The sequence below is a fragment of the Neopsephotus bourkii genome, unplaced genomic scaffold, assembly GCF_033783945.1.
Source record: "Neopsephotus bourkii isolate Nb327-2 ecotype Australia unplaced genomic scaffold, CSIRO-AGI_Nbou_v1 NB_107, whole genome shotgun sequence".
In the NCBI taxonomy this organism is placed as follows: Eukaryota; Metazoa; Chordata; class Aves; order Psittaciformes; family Psittacidae; genus Neopsephotus; species Neopsephotus bourkii.
In genome coordinates, this window is record NW_026900624.1 from 16,885,752 (window position 1) to 16,913,729 (window position 27,978).

The 27,978-nt window shown below is 53.0% G+C and overlaps 2 protein-coding genes and 1 long non-coding RNA gene across 7 annotated transcripts in view; 1 reads left to right on the forward strand and 2 right to left on the reverse strand.

Moving 5' to 3' along the window:
* Positions 1–27,978, reverse strand: part of LOC133218371 (uncharacterized) — a 145,125-nt gene that overhangs the window by 13,510 nt on the left and 103,637 nt on the right. The gene's annotated exons all lie outside the window — the stretch shown is intronic.
* On the reverse strand, positions 143–10,616 carry GGA1 (golgi associated, gamma adaptin ear containing, ARF binding protein 1). Of its 2 annotated transcripts, none has more exons than XM_061363783.1 (17): positions 10,481–10,616; positions 9,933–10,017; positions 9,571–9,646; positions 8,879–8,977; positions 7,515–7,638; positions 6,938–7,038; positions 5,966–6,046; positions 5,407–5,544; positions 5,192–5,273; positions 4,724–4,831; positions 4,291–4,446; positions 3,476–3,540; positions 3,153–3,331; positions 2,758–3,041; positions 2,385–2,554; positions 2,033–2,143; positions 143–1,862 (listed from the first exon to the last, which is right to left on the reverse strand). In XM_061363783.1, the coding sequence occupies exons 1-17, from the start codon at positions 10,608–10,610 to the stop codon at positions 1,752–1,754; spliced, it is 2,100 nt and encodes a 699-aa protein (XP_061219767.1). In that variant the 5' UTR covers positions 10,611–10,616; the 3' UTR covers positions 143–1,751. The 2 variants fall into 2 exon arrangements, with proteins under 2 accessions (XP_061219767.1, XP_061219775.1); XM_061363791.1 differs by having other exon boundaries at positions 10,326–10,541.
* LGALS2 (galectin 2) lies at positions 17,363–27,810 on the forward strand. Of its 4 annotated transcripts, XM_061363818.1 has the most exons (6): positions 17,363–17,580; positions 18,389–18,529; positions 22,176–22,408; positions 25,214–25,296; positions 25,577–25,736; positions 27,605–27,810. In XM_061363818.1, the coding sequence occupies exons 3-6, from the start codon at positions 22,352–22,354 to the stop codon at positions 27,749–27,751; spliced, it is 447 nt and encodes a 148-aa protein (XP_061219802.1). In that variant the 5' UTR covers positions 17,363–17,580; positions 18,389–18,529; positions 22,176–22,351; the 3' UTR covers positions 27,752–27,810. The 4 variants fall into 4 exon arrangements, with proteins under 4 accessions (XP_061219802.1, XP_061219822.1, XP_061219811.1 ...); XM_061363838.1 differs by lacking the exon at positions 17,363–17,580 and having other exon boundaries at positions 18,372–18,529; XM_061363827.1 differs by lacking the exons at positions 17,363–17,580; positions 18,389–18,529 and having other exon boundaries at positions 20,883–22,408.

Here is a 27,978-nt window from a genome sequence, read left to right on the forward strand (position 1 = left end):
ATGGTGGCAATGCCCCAGGTGACTGGGGGATGACTTAAGATGATTGCAGGGGCAAGATGAGCTGGAAATGACGCCTTGTGGGGTGGAAGTCAGGGAAGGTGAGGGGAAAAGGCATTCCTTCAGTCAAAAGGCAGGGCCAGGATCAGGAAAGAACTATTTATTTCCCATAAATACAGCAGACTGTTCGCGCCGGGCGTTTTGTTTTCAATCTGTTTGTTTGTTTTCTTCCATTTACAGAATTTTGCACTGAAAATATATACATGTCTGTTCAACCAAACAAGATCTGCAAAGAAAAACCCCATACAAAACCCTGAAAAGAGACCAGAAAGGGAAGTAAGACACAGCAGAACCCCAGCATAAAGACCTTGCTTCCCCTTCTTTCTCTACCGCTCGCTGCACCCAGCTCCCAACACCTCACCTTTGCTGCCTCCCAAGCCACCCCACTCACCTCCATCTTGCCCAGGCCTCCTTCTACCTCTGGCAAGCCTATTGCAGGGCGCAGCTTGTTCCTACTTTTCAAGATCAGGCCCTCTTAAAACCAGTTTAGGGATGGGAAGCGGCTCCTGCGGTCACAAGCCCCATGGGGACGTGCCACCCGCCGGTCCCCTCCATGCCTGCAGATCCCCGCTCTAGTGTCACAGTGATCAGGCGGCTGTGTGGGCCCCCTCCCCATGCAGGGAGCCAGGCAAAGGTGCGCAAGGCACAGCTGAACCCCCCCCCCAGAGCAGAGCTTAGTGGTGGCCCCTGGTGATGGGTGGCCCTCCAGCCTCTCCATGACTCCCAGTGCATCACCCACCCCACACTGCGAGAAGACACTGAGAAAGCCCCCCTGCCCCACTAAGCCATCCAGCCCAGCCGGGAGGGAAGAAGACTATGTGCTGCTTCCTCCCTCTGCCTGGCAGGAGGCTGCAGGGAGACCCACCCCCACTTCCCCCAGCACACCCCCCTTGGGGGTGGCATGCAGGACAAAGTCCCCAAAGCTCGCTGTGGCAGATAAAGCACACGGGGAGTGTGTGGTCTTTCTCGCTATGGGGGCTCAGTGCCTAGGTGGAGAGGATGGGAAGGCACAGAACAAGCCCTGCCCAGCCCCTGGGGTCCCACCTCCCACTAACAGTTCCATATTCAGCTGGAAGGACGGAGATAGGGGGAGATGACTCCTCCTGACCCCTCAAAGCAAGGGCAGCTGCCTGCTTGGAGAGTGCTGGAGACACATAGTCTCCATCCAGCCTTGCTCCACAGCAGCTCCAGTGGGATCCCATCAGACAGGGAACCACCAGGGCCCAGTTGCAAAGAGGGGGCAAGGGAGACAAGCACCACACAGCACGAAGCAGCTGAAGGGCTGGGAAGTGCAGAGAGGACAGACAAGGAAAAGGATCTTCCTTTGCTAGGCCTTGCCCCAGGCTGAGGCTGTTAAAGCTCCCCTTCCTTGTTCCCCACTGCCCCTAGAGGGGGAAAGCAGGACTAGACGAGAAGCTGGACAGACTGGGAAGGGAGCGTCGCCTTCGGAAGAGCAGGGAAGGCAACTGCTCACACAGACGAGGCTCTCCACTCCACGTCTGGTGGGGTGAACACCTCCCGGTGTCTCTGCTTTCCTCCTCGAGGTACGCTCCCTCTGGCTCTCGCCCGGCCATCTGGAGAATAGAGCGTGAGCAGCAGCCCCCCACCCGCCCTCCCCATCCCCTCGGGCTACTCCAGCCCCTGAGGACTGGCTTCCCAAGGACTCTGCAGTGTAGTGTCTGCAACGTGCAGCCCTAGAGGTTTCCCCAGGACTCGGGTGGGGGGAACTGGTCCACATCCCCCATTTCATTGTAGGTTTGCTCTCCCATAGTGAAGGTCAGCTTGTACCGTAGCCTCACTTTCTCCTGTAGATGGGGGAGAAAGGATAAAGTCAGAAGAGGGTGAAAGGAAGGCATGAGGCACAAACCCTGCGGGTCTCTTGGAAGCTGAGGAGACCAAACAGGGATGAGGTAGGCAGGTTTTGCTCAGGAAGCAAGAGCAGCCCCTGCTCATGTCCCAGCAACAGTGCTGTTACCTTCTGTGGGTTAGCAAGCAGCAGGACTTGTGTGATGGCACTAGGGTGGACAATGGGGTTGAATGCTGGCAGCTCCGTGCCTGAGGGCGGCTGCAGCTTCACCTTCATCACCTATGGAGAGAGAAGAGCAGCCCAGGTTCTCACAAGGGACATGGCAGCAAGGGGCCCTGCTCCTGTATCTGGGGAGCCTCCACAGTCTAGTCAGAGTATTGTGCTGGTTCCTGCTAATCTGAAGGCAACACAACTCATTCTCAGCCCCACAGAGCTCCCTCCACCCAGCCTGCCCTCCCTTGAAGAAGCAGAGCTGCACTTTGGCCAGGTCTGGAGACCTCAGCCCCATCAGCTGCCTTACCTTGGGGACAGCAGACTGAAAGACAATGTTGCGGATGGGCTGTGGGGCTGTGCTAAGCATAGAAATCACCACCACAAGCACATCGGGCCTCTCAGGCAGAGCATCCTTAGCGAAGTGGAAGAGGACACGGAAGCCGTGCTGATCATAAACCGTCACAGGGAGGATGCTGCCTATGGGAAAGGCAGGGACAGGCAGCAGTCAGCAAGAGGGAATTGGTCCTGCGGCAACCTCTGCCCATCACCCAAACTCCATACAAGTGACAGAGACACTACTCCTCAACCTCCACAAAATCCAACCAGCAAGAAGTTTCCTCACACTCTTCCCTTCCACGTGCACATGGTTTGTTCCCCCCTAAGCTTCCTCCCCGGCTCACTGGGTTTGATTGACTCCAGAGGCACAGTGATGTTGGCCAATGAGATCTCCTGCGGCAGTGTGGTGGCAGGAGGCCGTGGTGGGACTGCAGAACTTCCTGCTGGTGTGATAGCAGCTTTTGGGAGTGCAGCAGGGGCAGGCAGCTCCGAGGCCAGGGGCAGCGTGGGGTTAGGGGAAACGCTCTGGAGCACGGGCAGAGCACTGGGATTGTGGGCTGTGGTGCCAGAGCTGCTCCTGTTCTGGAGATCCCTCAGGGTGAGCCGGGGGGGTGGCTGCTGCTTCTCCCTGTAGGGAGAGAGAGAGAGCAAGGAGTGGAACAGGGCACTGAAGTGTCACCTTCGGCACCCCAGAAATGGACACAATGGGGAGATGAGAGATCGCACTACCCCTGCTTACCATCGCACTTGCTGAGACTCTGGAGGCAAAGACTGTTGCAGCAGGGTCTTGCCCAGGAGGTCCAGGTCATCCAGGCCACTGGTGGAAGGAGAAGGTTTGGGGGAGGATGAGCCAGCATCTGCTTTGACTGGTGGTGCTGCTGTGATAGGGGTGATGTTGAGCTCATTGCTATCTGATGACTGTAAAAAGAGCGCACAGGAGACCCCCCAAGCAGGGTTGCACATCAGCACCAACCAACAGATGTGGGACATTTCCCTATCTACTCCCTCTGTTGCTTTCAACCCGCCCCCCTGCCCCTTCTGCCCTGGCTCCCAGCACGTTACCTGGAAGCTGTTCCAGCCACTGCTGTCACCAGCCTGGGCAGGATGAGGTGCTGGGTCATTCAGGCCTGCCAGGGATAAAAGCAAACATGATGCTTAGCTACCAAGTGAGTAAGAGCAGTAAGACACAGAAGCAGCAGGGCAGGACCACCAATCTGGTCTCCATCTCTGGCTCCTGTCTTTGCATGGGGGAGAGTCAAGAGAGCGACTGTTTTTTCTGCCCAGAGATCATCAGTTACAATCCAGTTCTCACTTCAGCTGACAGCGAAGTGAATACTGCTGTGCTGACAAGCCCAACTGATCACACTGTCTACTCCATGCTGTTGTCCTCAAAGCACCTGTCTTTGGAAACATATACTGGGTTGGGAAAAGAAGGACTCTAGAGCCTCCTAGGACTGGCACCTCACGAGAATTCCATGTGAATAGTTCTGGAAGTCCCATGCGTCTGCTGTCAGCTCGTGACTTCAGCTGCAAGGAGTAAACACATGGAGCTGGGGGGGATCCACCCTTGTGATCCCATCTGGGGATGGCCATTGCATCACTCTTGGTTTACCTGCCAGGTCAGTTCTCCCAGAGCAAATCAGAGGGCACATCCCTGCAGGCTCTGACTAGGCAGGAAAGACCATCGGACTGAAGTTCAGAATCATAGCAGGGCCTTTCCCTCCTTCTCCTTCAAACTAAGGACACTTCTTGGGTCTTTCATTATTCACCTCTCCCAGAACTCTCCCTTATTCATGTTCTTGCCACAAGGAAAACCATCCATGCAGACTGTCCAGAGGCAAGGAGAGAATAAAGAGCTTTTGCTCCAGATTTCTCACCTAAAGACATGAGTTCATCATCCAGCAAGGAGACAGAGCCACCTTGGTCAGGCACGGGGACTGCTGAGCCACCTGATAGGGTGGGCAAGGCTGGGTAGGAAGGGCCTGTTGCTGGGAGATCCAGGCCTGACAGATCCAGCAGAGCTGAGGTGCTGCCTGCAAAGAAGGAACAAGCTGAGAGACAGAAACCTTCTCCAGTGTGCTATCCTTCCTCACCCCCGGGAGAGGAAACTCTCCTTCTGCTCTCCCTTTCAATTCCCTCTCTTTGTGCATCAGTCATCTCTACAAGCCATTTCCTCATCTCACCAGCCCCACTCAGACCTGCTGCAGGTTTCACCTCTTCACTTCTCTCAGTCGTCTCTTACACTGGAGGAAACCAGTAGCAGGGTTCCTCTGCTTAACCTTCCTGTCCCCATTCCCCAAGTCTCCTCACCTCGAATGGAACCGGCCACTGTCTCCCCATTGATCTCTTCTCCCCGTACAAGCTGCTTATAGAGATTGATCACCTGTGTCAGATTGTCATTGGCTTGCAGGATCTCCGCTGAAATTGAATAGGTGGGAAGTTTGAAAGTTGTGATGAAACAAGAGTGCCTTTTATACTCCAGCTCTATCTGTTCCTTCAAAACAAGGTCTGAGGAACTGATACAGCCCACTGCAGACAGCACTTTCACAGTTGCTGCTGCACAGGCTATACTGACGCAGCATGACAAGCTACAGTGGAGTGGAGGAAGCCTGTTACACTGCCGATTGCTGCCACATGCTCATGATTAGTGCCAAGCCACAGACTAACTAACCCACAGCAAGCAGACACCCCAAACAGACCGGCAGCTGCCAAGGACAGGCTCCCTGAAAGAAGATGGAGGGAGAAGGGGACAGAACAGGAAGGGCCAGATACGCTTACCCAGAGCTTCATCATTGTCTTCTGTGTCACTGGCGAGCCGGAAAAGCATGGGCCTCATGCGCTCGCAGCGCTGATACAGCTCCTGAGGGAAGAGACAAAGGGATTCTGAGATAAGAAGCAGGATACTCAGCTGAGGGTGCAAAACGGGCAGGAGGAACTTCAGCGAATAAGGTCACCTCAGCCCAGGGAGAATGCTGGGAATGGCCTTTCCTCACCTTCATTAAGTCCTCATTGCTTTCTGTTGTCTCTCCTTTGCTGTAGCTTGTCACCATCTCTGTCAGTAGTTTCACGTTGTTGTTCACCTCCTCAATGGCATTCACCCTCTTGGAGATCTTCTCCATGCGCTTCTGGTCCTAGAGGGGAAGTACATAGGGAAGAACGTCCTTGCTCTTGTCTGCAACCTGGAATGGAAGAAGGCTGGCCCCGCAAACACACCAGCTCCCTGGACTAAGGCACAGCAACACTGCCCTCAAAACAGCTCCTGCTCCAGATCACCTCTGGGCCAGCACTTGCCAAACAAGAATGGAATTACCACAGAGCTAGGGCTGCAGTGGAGCTTGGGCCACAGAACGTGCCCAGAGCCATTTCTCCAAGTAGCCAGAGGATGGCAAAAATAAATAAAAATCACACAAGGACTCTTTAGCAGCTGCTGTTGCTGCAAGATTTGGGGCAGAAGCTCTGTACGTCTGCGTAACGACAGAGCTACTGCTCCCTTGGTGTCAATCATTGCCATGCAGACCATGACTCCCCAGCTCCCGTTTTCCCCAGCCGCACCTCCTGAACCATCTCTTTGATGAGCTTGTTGGCAGCCCGGAGATCCTCAGGATGGGAACTTTTCAGGAGACGAGCCAGGATCTGCAAACAGAGGAGACACCACTGAGCCCAAGCTGGGAAGTGGCAGCCAGGGGCACTCCTGAAACACTAAAGCCAGTTACCCCTGCCCTAAACCTGTATATGACAGAGGGAGCTGACACTGCCAGCCCTTGGCAAGCCCAGCCAGAAGAGCCTGTGGGCTGTCAGAGACCAGGGAGAGAAGTACAACTGCACTTCCTTTTCCCATTGTGGTCTTTCCCTGAAGATCCCCTGCATTTAAAATCTGCTCCCTGCTCCTGCCTGCCCCATCATACACCATGGGATGGAGACCCTGGAGCACAGCAGCACTAGTACTGAGGAAGAGAGAAAGCCTGCACATGTGCCCTACAGCAAACCGGTATCACACCTCTGCTGCAGAACTACACTCAGAGGAGGACAATACTTACTTAAATGTATCAGCACTGGTAGTGCAGAGGCTTTTCTGAGGGGTGACACAATTCTGATAGAAACATGATGTAGAATGGGTCAAGGAGGGGCTAAGTAGTTGGGCAATGAGAAGACTGCAATGCTGGGGTTGGGGAAGAGATAACAGCAACAGCATCTGGGGCTGGGATTTAAACCTCATGAGGAGATAGCTCAGAAGCCTGGAGAGCACACAGCAGCAAACCTCCCAGAACCTGCTTGGCTAATCTCAGTGCTTCACCCTTTGCACCATCCTGCAGCTAAGTGCTCCAAAGGTCAAACTGAGCCACATGCCCCACCTTTGGCTGTTCCCTTTGGAGTGGGCCCTCAGCATTCCTGTGATGTGTTTTCTGAAGGACAGCATGTGGAGGAGGGGCTTTGACTCTTTCTGGATCTCCACCTCAGTGGACAGGAGATCCTGGGGCAAGGAAGATGTTGCCTGCTCACATTCTCTTTGTATAGACCCCTTACCTTGGATTTCTCTTCATCATCAAATATGATGTTCTTGGGCCGAGGGGGAGGAGGTGGAAAAGGAGCGTCATCAGGCAGCTTTGGGTCGCACTTCACAATCCCTGCAGTAGACACCAATGGAGGAGGGTCAGGAGGACTCACCCACTGGGGGATGGCACTGCCACTTAGGGCTTTTGTTCCCTAACAGCCCACCAAACCCAGCTGGGACTCAGGGTGTGTAGGTTTGCTTCTATTACCCATGATCCCAGACTGTGTTTTCATGGAAGAACTGCCCTCTACTCCCCATAAATAACCTCTTAGAAAAACCCAGCACCAACTGCAAAAGCAATCACAGCCCTTCAGCCTCTGACTTTCCCAGTGCCCCATCCCCTATAGGAGCAAGCGATGTCCCCTCTGACCCATCAAGCAACAAAGACCACCAGCAACTCCCTCTGCCTAGCTAGGAGCCTCAAGGCACCTGCCTCTGGTGCTGAGCCAGACTGAGGGATGTGGTGGGTGTAGGCACAGGAAAGGGAGAGTGGTTTAGATTCTGCCCAAACCATCCTTCCACCTTCCCCTTCCAGACTCTGCCTCTCACCTTGCTTCTTGAGCATCTGGTAGGCTTCTGAGATCTTCACCTCGTGAGGCAGCCCCAGTGTCCAGCTGTACATCAGCTCCAGGATCTTTGACTTCACTTTTTCTGATGTCCGGCTGCCAAGATACTAGGGGAAAGAGAGAAGACGTGGCTTGAAGCTGATCTGAGCCGTTGCAAGCCTGGTCTGTTCCTCTCCTCCCCTCCCCCAAAAGTGAGACCGTTCCCAACGGCACAAGGAGGAGGAAAGAGGAAGCAAGCAGGAACGCTCACGAGACCCTTGCAACATGTCCTGTGCTGTGCTTGGTTTCCAACACAGGAAACACAAGAGGTGGGAGCCCCTCAGTGACATGCAGGGACAAGTGGGAAGACCTAGGCAAGTCTCTGTCACCTTGTGAAGGAAAGGATACCATTAACAGAGGCTGCTCATCAAGGAAGTCCTTTGGGAATGAGAGGACAGCAGGGCTGGGAGGGGAAGGACTGTGGGTAATGGTCCCTGGAGCAGGGCCCAGCCTCACTCTCCAGCACAGCAACTGTGTGGCACCTTTTAGAGCCTGGTGAGCCCCAGATGACCAGCACCCAGCTGTGAGATGTCCAAACATTACAGCTCTCCCCTTGCCATGCACTCATCCTTCACAATTCTCCCATGAGTCTCCTGAAGGTGCTGGTGCTACAAACACTGCATATGTCACCTGGGGCCAGTGGCTTAAGGTAGAGAACATTCTCTAGGGTGCCTAACAAGAGGACTTTAGGATGCTGCTGTCACTGTCTCTGGCTATTCATCATCACAAGCTGTGACTGACAGATGAAGGATTTCCTTAGTCATATCTGGTCTGTGTTCCCTTAACTCTACGTTTGCTGGTCTTAACTGTCTTGACTGAATAGGACAGCATGCACAGCTTGTTCTGCTGCAGGAACAGCAGCATCAGCACCTGATTTCAGATAGACTTGCCACAGCACCACTGACCAGGCCTGGGCTTGCTCTCTGAGTGTCTCAACCAGACTGGGACACCCCAGAGACATGGTCACGATGTCAAAGCTGGGGGATGTTCCTGACCACAAACAGAGCCCACAGGGAAGGCGACTCCAGGCACGCACATAAACCCAGTAGTCTCACAAGCACTGGTTGCATCATGTCTAGCTGGCCTTCAGTTTCCTGCATCGAGAATCAGCCTGGAGCAGAAGGCTGAAGGCTCACCTTCACATCAGAAAATTCACCAGGAACAAAGACTAAACTTCCTACTAGCAGTGTCCTGCTTCCCCTTCATCTCAACGGGTGTCTGACTTTTCTGCTCAGACACTACTTCTTCCCACAGCCCTCCTGCCACCAGGCTCCAGTCCCCTCCATCCAGCACAATGCCGAGACCCACCTTGGGTGACACCACTTTGATGAGCTCATTGAGGAAGCGGAACTTGCCCACCTCATCGTGGAAACGTTTGCCACAGCTCTTCATGCAGGACTCCAGCACCTGGGGAGAGGGGCCAGGTGAGCCTCAGCATGGGGTCAGCAGCAGCTTCAGAAGCCAGATCCCCTCTATGCCAGGTACGGGGGCTGTGGCTATCCTCACAGCAGAGGACATCCCCTTTCCCTCCCAGGTGGCCAGGTATCCTCCCAAAGGGAAGCAAGAAGAGTTTCGTCCTTGGAGTCAGTGTTTGCAGAGGTAGCTCAATAACCCACGGAAGGCTCTGTTAGAGAGCTCACAAACACTGGTGAGGTTTCACACCGTGAATCCATAAAACAATTAAGAATCAGAGAATCACTTAGGTTGGAAAAGATCATAGAGTCCAACTATTAATATTGCCAAATCCACCACAAGAAAAAAAACCAACAAGCTTTCTATCAACTCCAACAGGCTCTGATCCTTCCTAGGAACAAGATGTTTCCTACCAGTCATCCCTCCAGTCTTGTAGAACCATCTTCTCTCTTCTCCCACCCAAGGGCCCAGGTGCTACAGGGCTTTCTCAGAGAGAATTCAAAGCTCCCCGTGTCCCTCCAGCCAAACTGGAGCAACCCCACACGCTGGCCCTCCATCCAGTTCTACTAGCCTGCAGATGCCCTTACCGTGAGGGCCTGGATAGCTTCCCATTCCTGCGGAGACTGGATCTTGTGGGCAAGAAGTCTGGTAGCAAGCGGAGGACTGGACGGAGTAAAGGGAAAAAAAAGACTGGCTGGTTATTGATGAAAAGCCTGGTCCCTGTGTTTCTATCTGCAAATCCAGGGTTTAAAAGCATGTTGCAAGTTTAAGGCACCAAGACACCTCAAAACCCTGTGGGGACCTTCTGTCAGAGGACCAGGACCCACCCCCACTTTGAGGTGCTTTGTGCCTATTCAGCTCTCAGAACAACCACATTGAATTTTACCGGGTGGAATCACAACCCAGGCCTGTGACCCAGAGCACACTGGGGAAAGGACACAGCACTTACCCCTCTAGCTCCTTATTGAGCTGCTCACAGAAAGCATTGATACCATCCCAGTCCAGGTCCTTGTTCAGGGGGTTTGTTGCTTTGTCTAAGGGTGGGAGAAGAGGACGGTGAACAGTATCTCCCCGTGGGGAAGTGAGGGTCAGAGACTGCTCCCGCTCACGACACCTCAAAATCTGCGGCCCCAGCACCCCTATCTGCCCAGACCATCCCCTATACGCAGCACCAGGCCCGCCCTGACACACCGCTACGTGCGACCCCACCGTGAGCGCCGCCCTCCCCTCACACCCCGGTGCCCCCAGTTCGCCATTCACCGCTCCCGCCGGGGCCCACAGCCGGGCTGGGCCGCGCCATGTCAAGGGGAGAGAGGGGAGGTCTACTCGCAGCCGCACTCACTGATGCGCGCCTCCAGCGTTTCGGGCTCCATGTCGGAGGGCCCCGGCCACCCTCCCGCCGGCTTCTCAGCGGGGCCTGTGCGCCCGCCCGCCGCGGCGCCGCGGGGCCATCGGGAGCGCACCCAACCCTGTACAGCGGCGCTGCCGCGGCCTCACCATAGAGCGCCGGAAGTGGGGCAGGGCGCCCACTGACGCAGGCGCACCCGCCCCTCCCGGATCTACCATAGAGTTCACCGGAACGGCGGGAGGCGGGGGGGGAAGCGGAAGGCCTCCGGGAAGAGGACATAACCAGTGAGAAGCGGAGCGGGCCGGAAGCAGCCCCGCTGCCCTTCCCGGAAGAGCCCTGCTACGGGCGGTTGAAGCCGCTTCCAGCATGGAGCCCGAACGCTTCCGCCCAACGGCGGAGGGAGCCGTGTGTCCTTTAAAAGGACACGAGCGCGGAGGTACCGGCGCATGCGCGATGTGAGCCCGCCCGGACCTCAGAGCAAGTGTGCGCGTCGTAGGTGTCTGTCATCGGGGCTCTGCCAGCAGAGCTTTGGCGGGGGAGGGGGTCTCATAGGAGCTATTATAGGTGCTAGGGCTGTACCAGGGACCCCTGGCAATAAATAAGGATTCTACGAATATAAACTTCGATTATCCTTATTGAGGGTGGTGAGGCTCTGGCACAGGTTGCCCAGGGAAGCTGTGGCTGCCCCATCCACAAGGCCAGGCTGGATGGGGCTTGGAGCAACCTCTAGTGGAGGGTGCCCTTGCCTGTGGCAGGGGGTTGGAACTGGGTGAGCTTTAAGGTCCCTTTTAACGCAAACCGTTCTGTGGTTCTTTTGCGGCTCTGGTAACCCAGGCCAGCCCTAAGTGGGACACTTAATACCTCTTGTTTTCTCCATGCTCCAGTGGTCTTGGAAGGAACAGAGCGTTTGAGCGCCTGCTCCCTGTGATGGGTTATTGCTTTTGTTGTTTGCTTTTCAATGACACTGGTGAAAGGTGCCAATTCAAAGACGTTTGGGGAGCACAGCCCTGTTTACAGAATCCTCGGTGCATCATGTGGGCATCGGTGCTCCAGAGCTTGCCCTGCCGGAGCCTCCGCGGTGAGAGCACGGTAAGAGTGCGATACAGCCTATTCAGCTTTAAAGCATCTAATCCGGAAGATAGACGTCTGAGTCAGAGCGGTACTGTGTGGAGTTACTCATTTACAGTGCTAATCCCGCAGATGGCAGCCGAGGGAGCTGCCTTGAGGTCACGCCTAATGTCTTTTCCTTATGGATAGCCATTGTTTGGAGGCGGATTTTTTGGCCATTAAGAAGGTCTTTCTGGCTCTTGACTGTAGTTCTTTTTTTAGCTGTTACTGACTTGCATCACAAAGCCTTTTTTAAGTGCTTTCCATAGAAAATGGTCACATCCTTCCCTCTGCTGTACTCAGGCACGTTTTACATGGGTTGTTTTATGAGTCAGTCTTGCCTGTCACTACTACCTCTTTGATTTTCCTGAGAATCCTGAAGTCATCTGTAGGAGACCGAGGCGTAGATACTGCTCTTCTAGGTCATGTATGCTGTGTGCAGCAGGCATGCATCTCCTCTGCAACCCATAAAGCGGTGCCTCTGAAGGAGTGGTTTTGCAGTCTGGTGTTTCACAGCCCCCTTTTGTGCAGGTTTCGGTCTGTCTGAGTCTCAAGGTTGTTTGTTTGCCTCTCTGGCAACACCCAGTGGTTAGCAAGGCTGAGGGGAATGGAAGGCTGCACCTCTTTTCAGCTGGTTGCAGTGGCAAGTGAATTCATGCCTAACAGCTGTGTCAGCAATGGCCTTTCAAACCTTGCTTTTAGTTCTTATAGATTCAGGAGTCTCTTTCCACTTCAGTTACATCTGCTTTCCATATAATGAGGACCTTAAGTGCAGTAAAAAGAGACCCAAGTCTGAATTTTGCTCCCTATAAGAGTGGCTGGGTGACATGTGAGGAAAAACTTGTCTCCTCTGGGGCCCCCAACACAAGAGCAATATGGACCTGCTTGAGCGATCCAGAGGAGGCAATGGAGATGCTCTGAGGGCTGGCACACCTCTACTATGGAGCCAGGCTGAGAGAGCTGGGCTTGTTAAGCCTGGACAAGAGAAAGCTTCAGGGAAACCTTAGAGCAGCTTCCAGTGCCTAAAGGGGCCAACAGGAAATATGGAGACTTTTTACGAGGGCAGGTAGGGACAGGACCAAGGGGGAATGGATTTAAACTGGCAGGGGTTAGTTTTAGATTAGGTGTTAGGAAGAAGTTCTTCCTTGAGAGGGTGGTGAGGCACTGGCACAGGTTGCCCAGAGAAGCTGTGGCTGCCCCATCCCTGGCAGTGCTCAAGGCCAGGTTGGACGGGGCTTGGAGCAACCTGCTCTAGTGGAAGGTGTCCCTGCCCATGGCAGGGGGTTGGAACTGGATGAGCCTTAAGGTCCCTTCCACCACAAACCAGTCTGGGATTCCTGTCCCTCGATTTATTTTTGACTGACAGCTGGAATCCCAAGCTAGGTTTGGATGGAGTGAGACACTGTGTTGTAATTAACACCACACCGAATGAAAGTACTGCAGCTATAATTAGCTCGTAGCCAGTTGCAGAGGAAAGTGATTAGAGAGGCATGAGTAGTTGGCATGCCCGTGGCAGGGCAGCTGGTGCTGGATCCCAAGTCGGCCAGGTCCTGCAGCAGGCTGTCCCGCAGAGGGCAGCAGCAGGCAGGACAGCTCCTGCCTGACCGACGTGGGCTCAGCGGCTGCAGCCTTGATGTGTCGAGGTGAACCGTAAAAAAGGCACGGTGCCGCTCGGTCGGGAAGGACAGGCGGCCTTGCAGGAGCGGCTGGGTGGCCTGGGACAGGGGGTTTTCCGCCCACCAGGTCGTTTTCAGGCAGCCAGAACGGCGCTGTCGCCCTCGCCCTGTCCCAGCGTTTGTTTGGTTTCTCTGTCTTGTGTGTTTATGTGAACCCTGCGATGTTTTTCAGATGTGCTTCTGTGCAGCAGCGAGAGCTTTGGTGCGCTTCCTGCCGGGTCGTCAGCTCTGGCCCGTGACGTGAGGCTCCCATTACCCTGCCGCGTTCCTCTCGCCTTGGCAAGGCATTCTGCCCCGGAGACCTTTCACTTTCCTGAAGCGCAGTACTGCAGCCTTCTGTTCCCTTTCCTTGCCTCCCTGCTCTGGCTGACTGCAGCAGCTGGTTCCTGGGGTTTTGGCTCAGTTTTACCTTTGCTGCTTTCTCTTGGAACAGGGCTGGTGGCACCTCTCTGACATCACCTCGGACCATGCACCCCTTACGCAATGCCCTGGATTTGCAGCCCTGCTATTCCCTGACCTTGGCTAATCTCCTTCCTTTTGCAATACTTCTAAGCACCTTTCCCAGGAGAGGGTTGCAATTACAGAGGCAAGTATAGGGTTGCATACTTCTCTAGAGGGAGAGAGCAGGTTTGAATTCCTTTAATCTAATAGGAAATGTCTCCTTCCCTTTCATATGCAGCACTTTCTTGTGGTATGCAGTCATCCACCAGGATTGCTCCATTCCATTTCTTTCAGTGTTTCCCTTTTTGCTGTAGGAAGACCTGTCCCTGGTGATCAAAGGCATCCTTCTAAACTACAGGGGCAGAATGAGGAAACAGGATGCTGGATAAGGGATCAGAAAACTCGCTGGCTTCATGCAATTAAGCATGTCTTGGAGCAAGACTTGAGGAAATGCACAAGCTCTTCTCCCTACCTCAGTTTCCCTGGTCGTTAGCGTGGGGATAATTGCACTAGCTTCCTTTAGGGAATTGCCCTGACCTCTGTATACTAAATTTCCTTTCCATGTTGGTTCTGTCATTAGAGCAACTGGCTCAACGAGACAAGCAAGCGAGAGGGGCAAATACCAGAGTTAGAGGTGAGCTGTGCTTCTTCCTTGTGTTTCAAGCCCCACTTCCAGACTGGGCACTGTGTTGATCCCTTGACTGAGCAGGCAGCAGTGCCCTCCTGACTGGTACAGAGTAGCAGTCCCTTGTAATCCCTGAGGAAGGCTCAGATGGGTTTGCTGTTGCCGGTAGCTTCTTCCCACGAGTGTCCAGGATGTGTTCTGAAAACACGGGAATGCTGTTGCTGCTGAGGAACAGCACTGACAGCAGGCAAAGATGGAGGAAAGCCGACAGGACAGAAGCCCTGGTCATGGCCATGGCTTGGGGGCTGATAGGTTATGTATCTGGGTGAGCCAAAAGCAGACCAGGGAGAGGAAAATCTGCCAGAGCTGCTTCAATATATGGGGCTGAAGTGAGCATCGAAGGCCCAGAGCCCGCAAGGGGGAGCCTGGATGAAGTCATTCACTGCACTGCTGATGAAATCAGCTTCAGACGGGAAACGATCCGCTACCGATACAGTGCATTTGGGATTCAGGTGTCGAGAGGGGCACTTGAAAACGTGAATAGATTCACCTGTTCTTTCTGTGTTATCACTAGCAGATGGAAGGGGTGTCATTAGAAAGCACAAGTATTGGTGAGAAAAATGGTTTAAGCGGCAGGATTTTGCCAAGTTACAGTTTAGCTCTAAAGAGCAGCAGGAGGGAGAAGGAGAAAAATCCTCTTGCAAAGGCATTTTTCATGGGCATCCAAGCATGATCTGAGCAAAGATTGGCGAGATGAGGCCAGGCATCCTGGAGCAAATCCCCGAGCCTGGATGATGAATAAACGCCTGCATTGCGGCGACAATGAAGTGTGACGTTTGCCAGGGATGTTGAGGGGAGCTCGGGTGCAGCCGTGTGCAGCCTCTCGTTTACAGCCCGGCACAGGGAGGGGGCATTCCCGCTGCGGGGTGCCCCGGCAGAGGATGCACGTGCTCTCTGCTGTGCAGCTGGCTCACGTTTGGCAGCTGGGGAGCTTCAAGAGATGGGTTTTGGCCTGGGCTTGAAAATCCCCCATTGCCAGCGATCCCGCTTTGGCTGCAGCTGCCTCAGGTTCCCTATAGGAAACTTCAGTGCTGGCTTACGCCTGGGCTGTGGAATGGCAGGAGGAGGCAGTCTGGCAGTGTTCCCCTCCAGCCTGACTGCTCAAGCATATGCTTGGCAGCACAATGAGCTTCAGCCCCAGTGAGGAGCAGCAGAGCGGAGTGAACCCAGTGCTGGGGCATGGCAGACATGGGGTTAGGAACAGAAAGAAAACTGCGACTGAGAAGGAGCTGGAGGAGGGAGACACAGAGTCTTGAGTGTACAGATTTGCTGAGGGTGGACCTGGCCTTTCGTAGGCAGCTTTCTGGCCCCTCTGGCTTCATCTGTCTTGGTAAATGCAACAGGAGCAGGGCCAGGCCTGAGTGCTGCTGTGGGATGATGTCTCATGGTTGTTAGCACCTTCCCTGGCACGGGTTAGAGCTGTTTTAGCTAGCAGTGCTGCAGCACCCAGGCACAGCTGGGGGCCAGGGTGCCCTGGGTATTGTTCCCAGCAGAGCTTTGGTGTCACTAAACATTTAACCCCATAGAATCACGGAATGGTTTGGATCGGAAGGGACCTTAAGATCGTCTGGTTCTAATACCCCCTGCTGTGGGCAGGGACACTTCCCACTAGACCAGGTTGCACAAGGCCCTGTCCAACCTGGCCTTGAACACTGCCATAGGTGGGAGCAGTGCCTTGGTCTTTACTTCTGGGGCCAAGACTGAAACAGCTGCACTCTGTAAGGCCAGGTCCCTCTGAAGGCAGCCTGTTGAAGTGCAGTCCCCTGCAGCCTGCATATTTACCCCTTAATTTTCCATTTTTTCCTCTCTCCAAAGATGCAGAAATGTCACTCAACAGGTTGTAAGTGAGTGTGTGGGGTGGGAGTGTGTGCGCCAGACTGAAACTGGGAAACACTGTCTGCCAGCCATGGCTGAAACAGGGTTGTGACTCAGTGTTCTACACACCATGCTATGTATCACTGACCACGTCTGACCTCCTGCCTGGTGGGGTGAGGGAGATGCTAGGAGGAAATGTTGCCCAAGCACATGAGGTCATGGGGGTGTGGGGGCCAGGTCCTGGATGCAGGGAATCGAACTGGACTGGGTGCACAGGCATGCTGAATTTGCACCTCTGGCTCTTCTGCCTTGGGCAGGCAGAACAAGGAGCCCACTATATTGCCCACAGAGCACACGATTCTGCAGCCTGTGTCCTGTTACTCCACCACCCCAAACTACATGAGGTTTGGGAACTCACTTGGTGAGCAGAACAGGGGCAGAGCTCATGTATTTCCGTTTAATGTGGTGCTGAGACAAGTCCTCCAGCCAGGAGGAGGTTCAGGTCCACAACTCTGGGGGTATCCAAGCAGCTTCTGCCTGGGGGGGCTGCACACTGTTGTTCCCCTCAGCCCAGTGTGCGTTTTGAAGGCAGTGGCCATTTTCTAGGTCTTGCTGCAACCACGTTGCATTTGCACGTTGCCTCTGCTGGAAGCATATCCTCTTTCTGCCATCCTCATTTGCAGAAGGGGATGCTTCCAGCAGAGGCTGCTTCTCTTTTCACCTCCTTCCTTGCAGAGGGTAGCTTTGCATCTTGAGCAGCTCACCTCCCCTTAGCTGCGCTCCGGCTGAATTTCAGGAAGAGAGTGCGTGCTGGGAGCTGATGGGGCTAAAAGCACTGTCGCAACTGACCAGAGTGGGCTATGAGACCTCTTCCCTGCAGCTTCCTCTAGCTGCTGTGCTGGTCCTGCAGCAGCCAGCCACTTGTTGGTGTCCAGAGCTGGCGCTAAGCATTCTTCAGCTCATCCTGAGCTGGGTCTCTGGGGAGCTGCTTCTGTGCTGGAGCTGTTCAGGAAGGATTCCCACCCCTTTCCTAATGAGACTGAGTGAGTAATAGAGATGTTCCTGAGGGATGGTGTTGTAAGGAGTGCTACGTGCATGTTCAGGACCAGAGAGCAGGTCTCCACTAGCATTTCCCTGCTATTGTGCAGCAGACGTTGATGCGTGTCCCATCTTGACAGAGGAGATAAGCTATCTGTGTGCAGATGGGAACTTGCCTGGCAGTTGCAGCCACTCGGTCGCATTGTTCTTATCAGGTCTCCTGGCTTGGCAAGTCAGTCTGTCATAGAGAATGGACATGTGTTTGGGGCTGTTCAGCCTGGGATATGATAAGATTTGTCTGGTGTGAGTCGTGTTCAAAGCATTTAGTTTGTAATACCCTTTTCCCCTCTCAGGAGCAAGCACTCTCTATCCAGGGATCTGACTGCAGTTAAAGCTGTGTGTCTGCTTCATTGCTGGGGGACTTCCAGAAGGAGGACTATGGAGAAACCTAGGGCAGCCAGAGAGACACAGCCACGTTCTGGCTTTGGTGTGTTGCTGGTGGTGGGGTAATAGGGGCAGCAGGAAGAGGCACAAACTGGAGGGAAGGAAGATAGCCAGAGAGAGAACAAATAGCCTAGCATGACTGCTGGGAATGCAAAATAAACATCCACTGTGGTTGAGTGAGGGCTTATGTACTATTCAATATGTGGCATGGGTCAGAAACAGGAGTAGAGGCTCACAGGAGCTGTCCAGAGGAAGGACAGGATGCCCACAGGGGACTGGTCATCAAAAGAGGGTGTCCTCAAATACATGGTGTGTCCAGTATTGTGCTGGGAAGGGAGATGAGGTGTCCCAGCAATGCAGAGCAGCTCCCTGCAGTACCTTGTGGAGATGAAGCATCTCTGGGCAGTTCCATGACCCAGGAGGCTCAGGTGCTGGCTTCAAAAGCTCCTTCACATGGTGCCAGCTCTACACAAGGCTGTGTCCGTAGCTCCTTCCTGGGAAGCAGGGAAAAAGTAATTCAGCACTCATGCTGGTGAGAGTTGGGACCTACCCTGCTTGTCCTTGGAGCTCCTGTGGCAGGTCAGGCTCCTTTCCCTGTGGCTCATTCCGAAGGTCCATGGGTTCATGTATTTTTGGTGCCCTTCCCCCTGGAAAGGGGGAGGAGAGGAACAGGGAGAGTCAGTTGTGTGGGCCTGGTCTTTTCTTAGGTCTCCTTCAGATGCCTGCAGTTTCCTCTTTAGATGCCCATTTCCCACACCGAGTCAGTCATTTTGGGATTTGAATTCCCTTTTTTTTGGCAGCTCTTCTTTCCCATCTCCATCTGGTTTGGTTTTTACTGTTTCATTTTGCAGAGCCATCAAAGAGAGTTTGTTCAAGCTGATTTTTGAGCAACAGATAGTTTTGACTTGACAACCCCTTCCTCTGCAGACCTCAGCCATAGCCTTAGATCCAGGGTGGGTTGCCCCTGTGGACCCTCTCAAAGCTGATGTGTGGTAAGGTGGGTGCTGCTTGCCAACGGGGATGAGTACTTGGCTTTAGTGACGTGAGCATGGGACAACAGACCCTTTTGATTTTCGCTCCCCTTTTTTCCAGCCCATGAGCTGTTAATTCTTGTGGCTTTTCAAAACTTGCTATTTCTCCCTTAGCATTTCTTTCTCTTTTTTATTTCCAGTGGATGAGCCACCCTTGGCATCGTGCCTCATGCGTGTGACTCAGATGGATTCTGCTCGTCTGAAGGATTCCTGCAAACCCTCAGAGTTGTCCAACCTGCCTGGGCTCAGGCTAGAGCCTGGGAGGAACACACTCAGAGTGGGTCGTGCAGTGCCAGCACTGCTCTCCCTGTGTGGATGGACCGCTGTGTGCAGGGACGTGGCAGTCACTCTTGCTGCGTGCCCTGTGGGATGGAATCGGGATGGCTGCTCTGAGCTCAATGGAGGGAGGTCCCCATGGAGCTTTTGTGTATGGTGCAATGCTGTTTCTTTTTTGCTTATTCAGGTTCCAGCCAGCTGGCCTCACGCTGTCTTTGTTGTGGGAAGTGGTCCCCTTGAAGTCAGGGGAATTGGGCTTGGGGCATCTTGGAAGTTCCCTGGCTTCCACTGTTGTCAGCTCAATTGAATGCCTCACACTTAATTGCACACACCCAATGGCTAGTGTTTTTCAGAGGCACTGAATGCCTCAGTATCTCCTACTGACAGGAGGTGGTGTGGTGAGAGATCAGCATCTCTGATACTCTAGCTGCAATTAGCCAGGGGAGCACAGCTTCCTTTTAGCTTCTTGCACAGGTTTGCAAAGCTAGCTTTATTTCATTGTTTATAATTAATTTTTTAATCTGGCCATGGAAGCTTTAAGATGAAAATCAAACAGGAAGAATTGTTTTGGATGTGAACTTGGGTGTCTGTGCCTCAATTTCCCCAATGGTGTGCAAGATGAGGGGGCTGCCATCTTCCTTAATGGTAAGATAAAGCTGTTGGAGATAATAATCTTCTGATGCAAGATGCAAGTGGAACATAAAACCTCATGAAACTGATCCTTTATGGAGGGCTCTTTGGAAGATCCTTTTCCTACTGAACTAATAATAGCTCACCCAGCAAGTCTGGGTAAAGCTGGGAGATTACAGAAGTTTATGAGGAAGGGAAGACATGAGCCTTCTATGCATGTTCTCCTTGTCGGTAGGGAGGCTTTCAACACAAGTGCGTTGTTTATCTCCAGGCGTGTTTTTGAAAGCCTTTCCCACAACACACATTCCTGGCATGCCCCCACAAAGGAAAGAATCAGAGAAATGAAGGCTGGAAATGGAACTGGATGGCATGCAATCACTCCTCTGACCTCCCTTCCCCATCCTTTGCTGGTTCAGTTCATTCTGCTCCTCTGGCAAGATGAGCACCTGTAAGATGCTGCTTGGGTTAATGAAATGGCCCTAGATGCCTCATGAGCCAGCTTACTTGCACAGGAACCACCTTCCTCTCTTCCCCATGCACAAGTTGTACTACTGTTGCCACAGACTTCTAGAGCTGCCCAAGAGAGATGTCCTCTGCAAAGGTACGAGGACATAACTTGGCTATGGGGATGTAAACCGTCTGCCACAGCATGTTTGAGCTCCCCATGAAGATAGGAGATGTTAATTGCTGTGGCACCACTGCCTTTCTCATAGGGCAGGGAGATGGAGCGAGTCTGAGGCTACACCCACCCCACTCCTTGGTGCAGGTTCCCTCCTTCACTCCTGCCCCTAGTTCTGAAAGAATGTGTTTGGTTTCTTTCCCACAGTCCAGCTGTTCAGCTGACATTATCCTTCCTACTTATTCCCCACGTCCTAAGAAAGAAAAATGGCACCCTACAGCTTAAGGGGAGTAATGCTGGTGGCCTCTAATCCCTTGCCTCTAGGTTCAGAGCATGGATGCTGCTTCCATACTTCCCAGAGGGGATCTGGATGATGCACTGTCAGAGAGCTGAGGCATGAGGGGTAGCAGAGGCTTTACCTCCAGTCCTTTATTCCTTCCCACTTTAGTTGATCTGAATGCAGAGACCAGTGCCTTCCACAGGGCAGCCATCCCACCCTGCTTAACCTCTTAGGCAGGAAATTAGTGCTCATGGGCCCTAGTGTCCTTGTGCTCATCATTGCCTTGGCTTCTCCTGTATCTCCTGGACAATCCTCTCCTGTACACACCCTCAAGATCTGCAGACCTGCTTATCCAGTCTTGGGCTTACCTCAGAGCTTGGCTGAGGTAAGTACATTCTGTTCTCTCAATCCTCCTCCGTTAGCAGGAGGCTGGCTGACTTTCAGAGCGTGGGGATCGGCTGGGTGAAAGTTGCAGCACTACCTGCTGAGAGGCAAACCAACACGTCTCCACCACAGGGAAACCAGTCCTGTCCAACCTCTCTGGGAATTTCTGGGACTGTTAGGTGGAGGACTGATCATCTCCATCAGGATGTGGTAGAAACCTCTTCTCCGTTGTGTCCTGAGCCGTGGCCCCTGAAAACCCAGGATTCAGCTTCTTGAAATGCAACCCACAGCCCTCTAAGGCTGGGGTCATTCCCCCCTAGGTTTCATAAAAGGGGGAAACCAAGGCAGAAACGTGGCTTAATCACAACTGCAGGGAGGAACCTCAGCCAGGGCCCAGATAAGGTCAGAGAACACAGTTTAAATCGGGTCACTGTTCAATATTTATTGTGTGGAGTTTTTCTCTTTTCTTTTCTCCTGCACTGAAATCCTTCCCCAGAGGCTATTCAAGGAAATAAATAGCCAGTGGAAAGGGACAATAGCTTGCTGTGGAGCACAAATTATATGAAGCAGTAGGAAATAATAGCAGAGTGAGCAGCTGCTACGCTGAGAAAGAATGCATGGTTGGGCTCTCCCGCTCCCTTTGCCTTGAGTGGATGCTTATGCCTGGTTTGCAGCACAGGCTCCCTGGTGCCTTGAGTGCAAAAGAGGACTTGTGCCTTCTCCCCTCTGCAGCGTCCTCCTCTGGTGCTGCTTCTTTGGTGTCTAATTGGTGCCGAGCTGAAACCTCAGCTTTCTGTGAGGGTGTTAAAGGGATCTTTCACTGCTTCTTGCAGAGCGTGGTTTGATGTTTGGAGACCTTCATCATAGCACTGTTGTGAGGGATAGCGTGGACCATTTTGGTGTGGATGCCGCAGAAGGCCCCAAGAAACCTCTCACAGCTGGAGCGGTTGGGCTACCTTGGCTAGGAATTGGGGAAGCCTGTGGTTTTCCTCAGGGCTTCATACCTGTCTGGCTTATCTCCTGACCGAGTAAGGAAACTAAATAAATACTGCTGCCAGCAGTGATGCTGCTCAGGATCTTGGCAGCCTGCTGTGGAGGGTGGCATTCAATCTGTGTGGGTGTCCTGTGGTAGAAGTGGCAGCTCTAGGCTATGGTACATGAGGTACTGCTACCCGTAGCCACCCCATGGGTGCTCCTGGTGGCCTTGAAATCTCCCCCAGATGAGCAGAAAGGCTGGGAAGGACTTTTAACCCGAAAACCTACCTTAAGGGGCCTCTGCAAATGGAGCTGCTGCATTTCATGGGGTGAAAGCACTCTGCAGAGGACCTGCCCTTCTGGCTAAAAGCTGATGTGGTTGCACTGGTCTCTTCCCTCCTTAAAATACGATTTTTCTGGTTTTTCTCCATGCAAAATTGCAGGCCTGCCTACTCTCTGTTGGAAGCTCGCCTTGCCTTTGGGTTGGGCATGGCCCCCACCTTGCAACAGTGACTGCTTCTTGGATCTCTGCTGTCCCAAGGCATGCTCTGAGAGTGCAGCAAAGCTTCCTCCACTGCCAGCAGTGTGAAGATGGGTGTCCCATACCAGTACAGGCCAGATGCCCCCTGGCCAAGATGAGCATCTGTATGGGACCTGGAGAAGTGCTCCCAGACAGGTACCCTTTTATAAGATCATTTATCCTGGGGATGAAGTGTTCCTGGATCCCTTGCACCAGTGGCTGCCAGCTTCCACAATCATTGCTTGTAATTTTCCTCACTGCACAGACCCTCCACCTCCTTTACAGATGCACTTTAGCCTGATTTCCTTTCTTTGGGATTTATGTTCCCATCATACCACCGTTTCCACAGGCTTTCTGCTTTGCAGTGTCTGCAGGGAAGTATCAGCCTGCCCCCTTCACCCTCCTTTCATCATCCCAGTTGCCACCTCCAGTTGCACTGGACAATTTTGGCTCTTCTGCGATCCCTAATGTCTCAGCCCCTTCCTATGTGGAGCGCACGCACCCCTACATGAGGGAGGCCATCTGCACAGGGCTGGTGTCTGACCACGCAGAGGCTCAGCTCTGCAGACGAAGGAAGTCGCCAGCACTGGCAGAGGTGCTGTCTGGTTTCCCACTATTGTTCCCAGTGGCAAATAAAAGGGGGGTGAACGCCCCTGCTGAGCATTGTAGGAGGGGGGTTAGTGTTATCTCGATAAAATCTCATGGCCCCTCTCTGAGCAGCTCGTGCCTCTTTCCTGCCTGTCTCCATCTCTGTGTATTCTCACGTCCGTGGTACTTGCAGCTCTGCACATGACTGTGCTCAGGCAGTTCTCCCTATCCTCACACACACGCTGGGCAGCCCCATGCTCTGCCAGTGAGACGGGTGGATAAATCCCTGTTAGAGTGATGTTTCTGACTGGTCTGTGTGGGAAGCCTCCTCTGCATTGCTACCCTGGGACCTGGGTCTTGTCTGTGTTACAACGTTCCTGTGTCACCTTGGCCAGCCATGTAGGACCAAGTTTAAGGTCTGTCTTGGGACGTAATCTCTTGAGCCCTGGAAGTGTTTGTTGTCTTAAAGTGGGTTCAAATAACTAACCTTGATGGTGGCTATGTGAACAGTGTCTTTGTACTGCCTTTGTCCCTGCCAAAGGGGAATGTAAGTTGCTGGAAAGAGCCAGTGGGATACTCTGATATTTTGAGAGGTGGCTCTGAACTCTGTGTTCTCCCTGGGATGGCTGCAGGGGAGCAGGGTGACAAGAAACTGTGTGCACATGCGACTCAGCAGCATGCTGATAAACAGACCCAATGCCAGAACCCACCATCCCCAGCACTGCCTCCGTGCTCAGCACAGGAAGGTTTCACCAGCAGCTTCAGTGACCTCAACAGCAAACAGATGTTCCCAGTCTGTTGGGCTTTATGACCCCCAGCTAACAGGAAGCACCTCCGGGGAAGGAGTGCTTATCAGCACTTACCTCTGCTCTCTTCAGGAGGTTTTGGGGAAGGGCAAAAGCTGTCTCCCAGCTGGCTGTACAGCAGCAGCATGACTGCACTCAACTGCTCTCTGTAGGGCTTGAGAGAAGGATGAGGGGATGCGGGTCTTCTGGGTCTTGGCCTTCTCATCCTCTAACTTTCCCACTGACTTCTGGAGTCCAGCAAAACACCACTCATTTGTTCAGCCAAACTTGGGATACTGTGTATTGACAGCTCTTACCTGGGAAGCAGACCGCAGGTGTGATGCTCCCCTGTGAGGACAGCCTTCCCATGTCTCAGGGTTGGGGAGGATGGTGCTATTGAACCTGATGTGCAATGGCTCCTCATGCCAAAAGAATTGCGTCTCAGTGGAGCATGGATGGGAGGTTGCAGAGAGCTCCCACATATTGCCAGTGCAATCCACACAGCTGGGGCTGAGTCTAGAGCTACGAGAAGGGAAAGAGCTGGGGTGCCATTCATGTCACTCCAGCAAGGGACTGTCCATAACTCATGTCATCTAGAGGGGATGTGTTGGCTGCCCTCTCCTCCAAGTGGATTGGAGCACTGTGGGAGGGATAGTTGAACAGGTTTGGTATGCTGCTGTTGATTTTGGGTGCTGCCCCCTGCCACAAAAGGAGGGATCTGGGATGCTGCTTTTGGCTGAGCTGTTACACACAGAAAAGCAGTGAATGTAGTGGTTAAACCTCCATGGCCAACTGGGAAGAAGCTTGTCCTATGCATTGGCTGGATTAAGACCCCTATGGTCTGCGTGTGGTGGTCTCTCCACGGGAGCCCACTGAGGAGGATGGGAATTGGTTTAATCTCCTAAAGTCCCTAACAACAGGAAGTGTACATAGGGAAGCTATTTCTTTGGATCAAAGTCTAGTGGCTTAATAGTAATTGGTGGGGCCTTGCGGAGGCAGGGATGCTGTTAATGTGTAAGCCACAAGGAAGTCTAGGGATGGTCTAAGGTCCTAAGTGTGAAGCATTTCTGAGCTAAACTGCTGGTGGCTCCCTACCTGGTTACTCTGCTCTCTGAGGAAGATGTCTGTAAGGGCTGCTGCTCCTGTCCTCTGTCACCCAGGGTCCCCAGCTCAGCAGGGCTGAGTGAGGGATCAGCAAGCCACAGCCACCTCTGCTCTTACCACTTGCATGTTATTTCTTGGGCAGCAGGTGATGCTGCCCACCAAACGCTGGGTTGTGTCCCTCTGCTTCAACCCTCTTTGTACCTCTGTGTTCATGCTCTCCTGCTGAAGACAAGCCTGTTTTCATCTCCTCTCTCTCTGATGTCTTTCCTTGCTTGCTGGCTTCACTCAGCTCACTCTTTCATCACTAAGAAACCCATTCAAGTCCTCCACATGGAGGGTTTTTGGCCATGGGAGGAACATCAGCTAAGAGCAGTAGATGTTCTCCTGGCTGGGGCACCTTCTCTTAGCAGCACCCTCTCGCTTGCAGTGGCAGGGGAGGAATAGCTGAAGGAGCCCCGCAGACAATTGTTTGTCTCTACCTTAGGAAAAGTTTGAGATCTTCAACCTGGGTTTGAAGACTGGGCACAGCCTGAAGATCAAGGGCAAGATATCCGATGATACTGATAAGTAAGTACAAAGAAACCACCTCAGCTTGCCAGGACTGATGGTGGGCTGTAGAGGGAGGTGGTTTTCCAAGGTTGCCAGGTACAAGAAGCTCAGTGTTACGGGAGCCCCTAAGCCACCACTGTTCAAACTCCTCCAGTTCCTGAGCAGAATGAACAAACAGGAGGCATCAAGCACCTGCAACGCTGATGGAGGGATTGAATGCAGAGCCACGTGTTGGATCTCGGGTCTTCCAAGACCTTGTCCTGCCTGCGTGGCTGACCTTCCCCCTGTTCTCCCACAGCTTCAGCATCAATCTTGGCTGCAGGTCCTCAGATCTGGCACTTCACTTCAATCCCCGGTTCAATGAGTCTGTCATCGTCTGCAACTCCAGGTGCTCCAATGCCTGGGAGGCAGAGCATCGCGATGACCACCTCTGTTTCTCCAGGGGCTCCTCTATAAAGGTGAGGAACCTATGCTGGCATGGGGTTATGGAGGGGCTGTGTAGTGGGGGGAAGCCCCTGGTTAGTAGATTCCCTCACCCTGGAGCTCCCAGTCGCACTTGATGTTTCCTGCTCCCTCCCAATAGCCCTTCATTCTCTGGGATTTTGGTCCTAATTGCCATTTCCACTCCTGCTTTAAAACCCTAATGCTTCCTTTGAGAACTTCATGTGAACCCTGTGCGTCTCAGGCTTTCTAAGTGCTTCCTGGCCCCTCTACTTGCTCAGCAGATGAGTGCACTAGGGGCATGTATGAAGTTGTGAAGGGGTCTCCAAGAAGCAGGATCTTGCTGCTCTCTGCTTTATTTCTCTCCCTGATTCTGTTCTGTGCAAAATCGGGCACCAGAATTTGGAGCAATGTCCAAGAACCTCTCCATCAGCTCTTCTACCCCTGCATCCACGCTACCAATCTGTGCTCTCTCCTCCTGCTAGGATGCTGTCCTAGTTGCTGTCTCACCCCATCTGATGTCTCCCGACACAAACAGTGCTGCATTTAGGAGCAGTCCTATTCCTATTGCTGTGCAGAGGAAGCTTGTTTCCTCAGTCATGGCTGGCTCTTGGGGAAGGAGTGTCAAGGTAACAGCTTTGGGGAACAATTCTTCTAGAATCATAGGATCAACTAGGTTGGAAAAGACCTTTAATATCATCAACCTTTACCCCAGGACTGCCAAGTCCAGCATTAAACCATGTCACTGAGGGCCTCATCTGCATGGTTTGTGAACACTTCCAGGGACAGTGACTCCTTCCCTGGGCAGCCTGTTTCAATGCCTGAGCATCCTTCTGGTAAACAAATTGTTCCTATTGTTCCGATTGTTCCTAAGAAATCCAGTCTAAACCTCTCCTGGTTGAGCTTGAGGCCATTTCCTCTTGTCCTATCTCTTGTTACTTGGGAGAAGAGACCGACCCCACCTCTCTCCATCCTCCTTTCAGGCAGTTGTAGAGAGCGATAAGGTCCCGCTGAGCCTTCTCTTCTCCAGACTAAAACCCCCAGTTCCCTCAGCCATTCCCCATCACACTTGTGCTCCAGACCCTTCACAGCTCCATTGCCCTTCTCTGGACCCGCTCTAACACCTCAATGTCTCTCTTGTAGTGAGGGGCCCAGAACTGAACACAGTGTTTGAGGTGCAGCCTCCCCAGTGTCCAGCACAGAGGGATGGTCACTGCCCTGGCCCTGCTGCCACACTATTGCTGGTACAGGTCAGGATGCTGTTGGCCTACTTGGGCACAAGCTGCCTCCTGTTCAGTTCTGTGAATCAGCACTCCCAGGCTCTTTTCCATGGCAGCTTTCCAGCCACTCTTCCCCAGGCCTGGAGCGTTGCATGGGCCTGTTGTGGCCCAAGAGCAGGACCCAGCACTTTGCCTTGTTGAACCTCACCACTGACCACAGCCATTGACTTCATCAGTCTGCAATGATCGGTGATATGTTCTCATCCCATCTGCTTGTGTGTTTATCAGTGAAGCTCCTTTTTCCAGGCCTGGTGAGCTGCTGAGGGCATTGGGGTGTTAAGTTTATTCTGCCCTGTTTGGAGCAGATCTGAGCCATATGGTGTATAAAGATACACTTGTGTTCAACTGCTCTGAGCTTACAGTTTGAGTAGCTGAAACAGCCCCAGGATAGATTCTGTCCCCAGGTCATAGTCTAGATACCAGCTCAGACCCTTGATACTAACTGCTCATTTCCTGCACCCTCCTCAGCTCAAGCCCCTACACCTTGTTTAAGGCTACAAGAACCAGGTCTAACGCTGTAACAGTGAGGCCTGTTGCCTGGATGCTCGGCTCCTAATCTCCCCCTTGTCCCCAATTGCTGCCCTTCTTCCCCTTCCTTCTCCCAGATCGTTATTGAAATGCTGGAAGACAAATTCCAAGTGAAACTACCAGATGGGCATGAAGTGGAGTTCCCCAACCGGCACTGCTACGACAAGATCAGCTACATGAGTGTCAAGGGAGGCTTCAGGGTCACCTCCTTCAAGCTGGACTGATGGGTGCAGCTTCCTGGCTCTAATAAAAACCCAAGCATTGGGAGACTGCTTGCTCCAGTGCTTTGGCTTGTGTAACATCCCTGGCTCTGTGTGAGACACCAACATAGCCCAAGTTTTTTCCTTGTTGGATGGAAACAGCTCCCAGATAATGCCAGGTACTTTTCCAGGTCAGACCAGGGTCTGGGGTTGAAGGGATAGTAGGTATTCAGGAAGAGGTTTATAGGTGG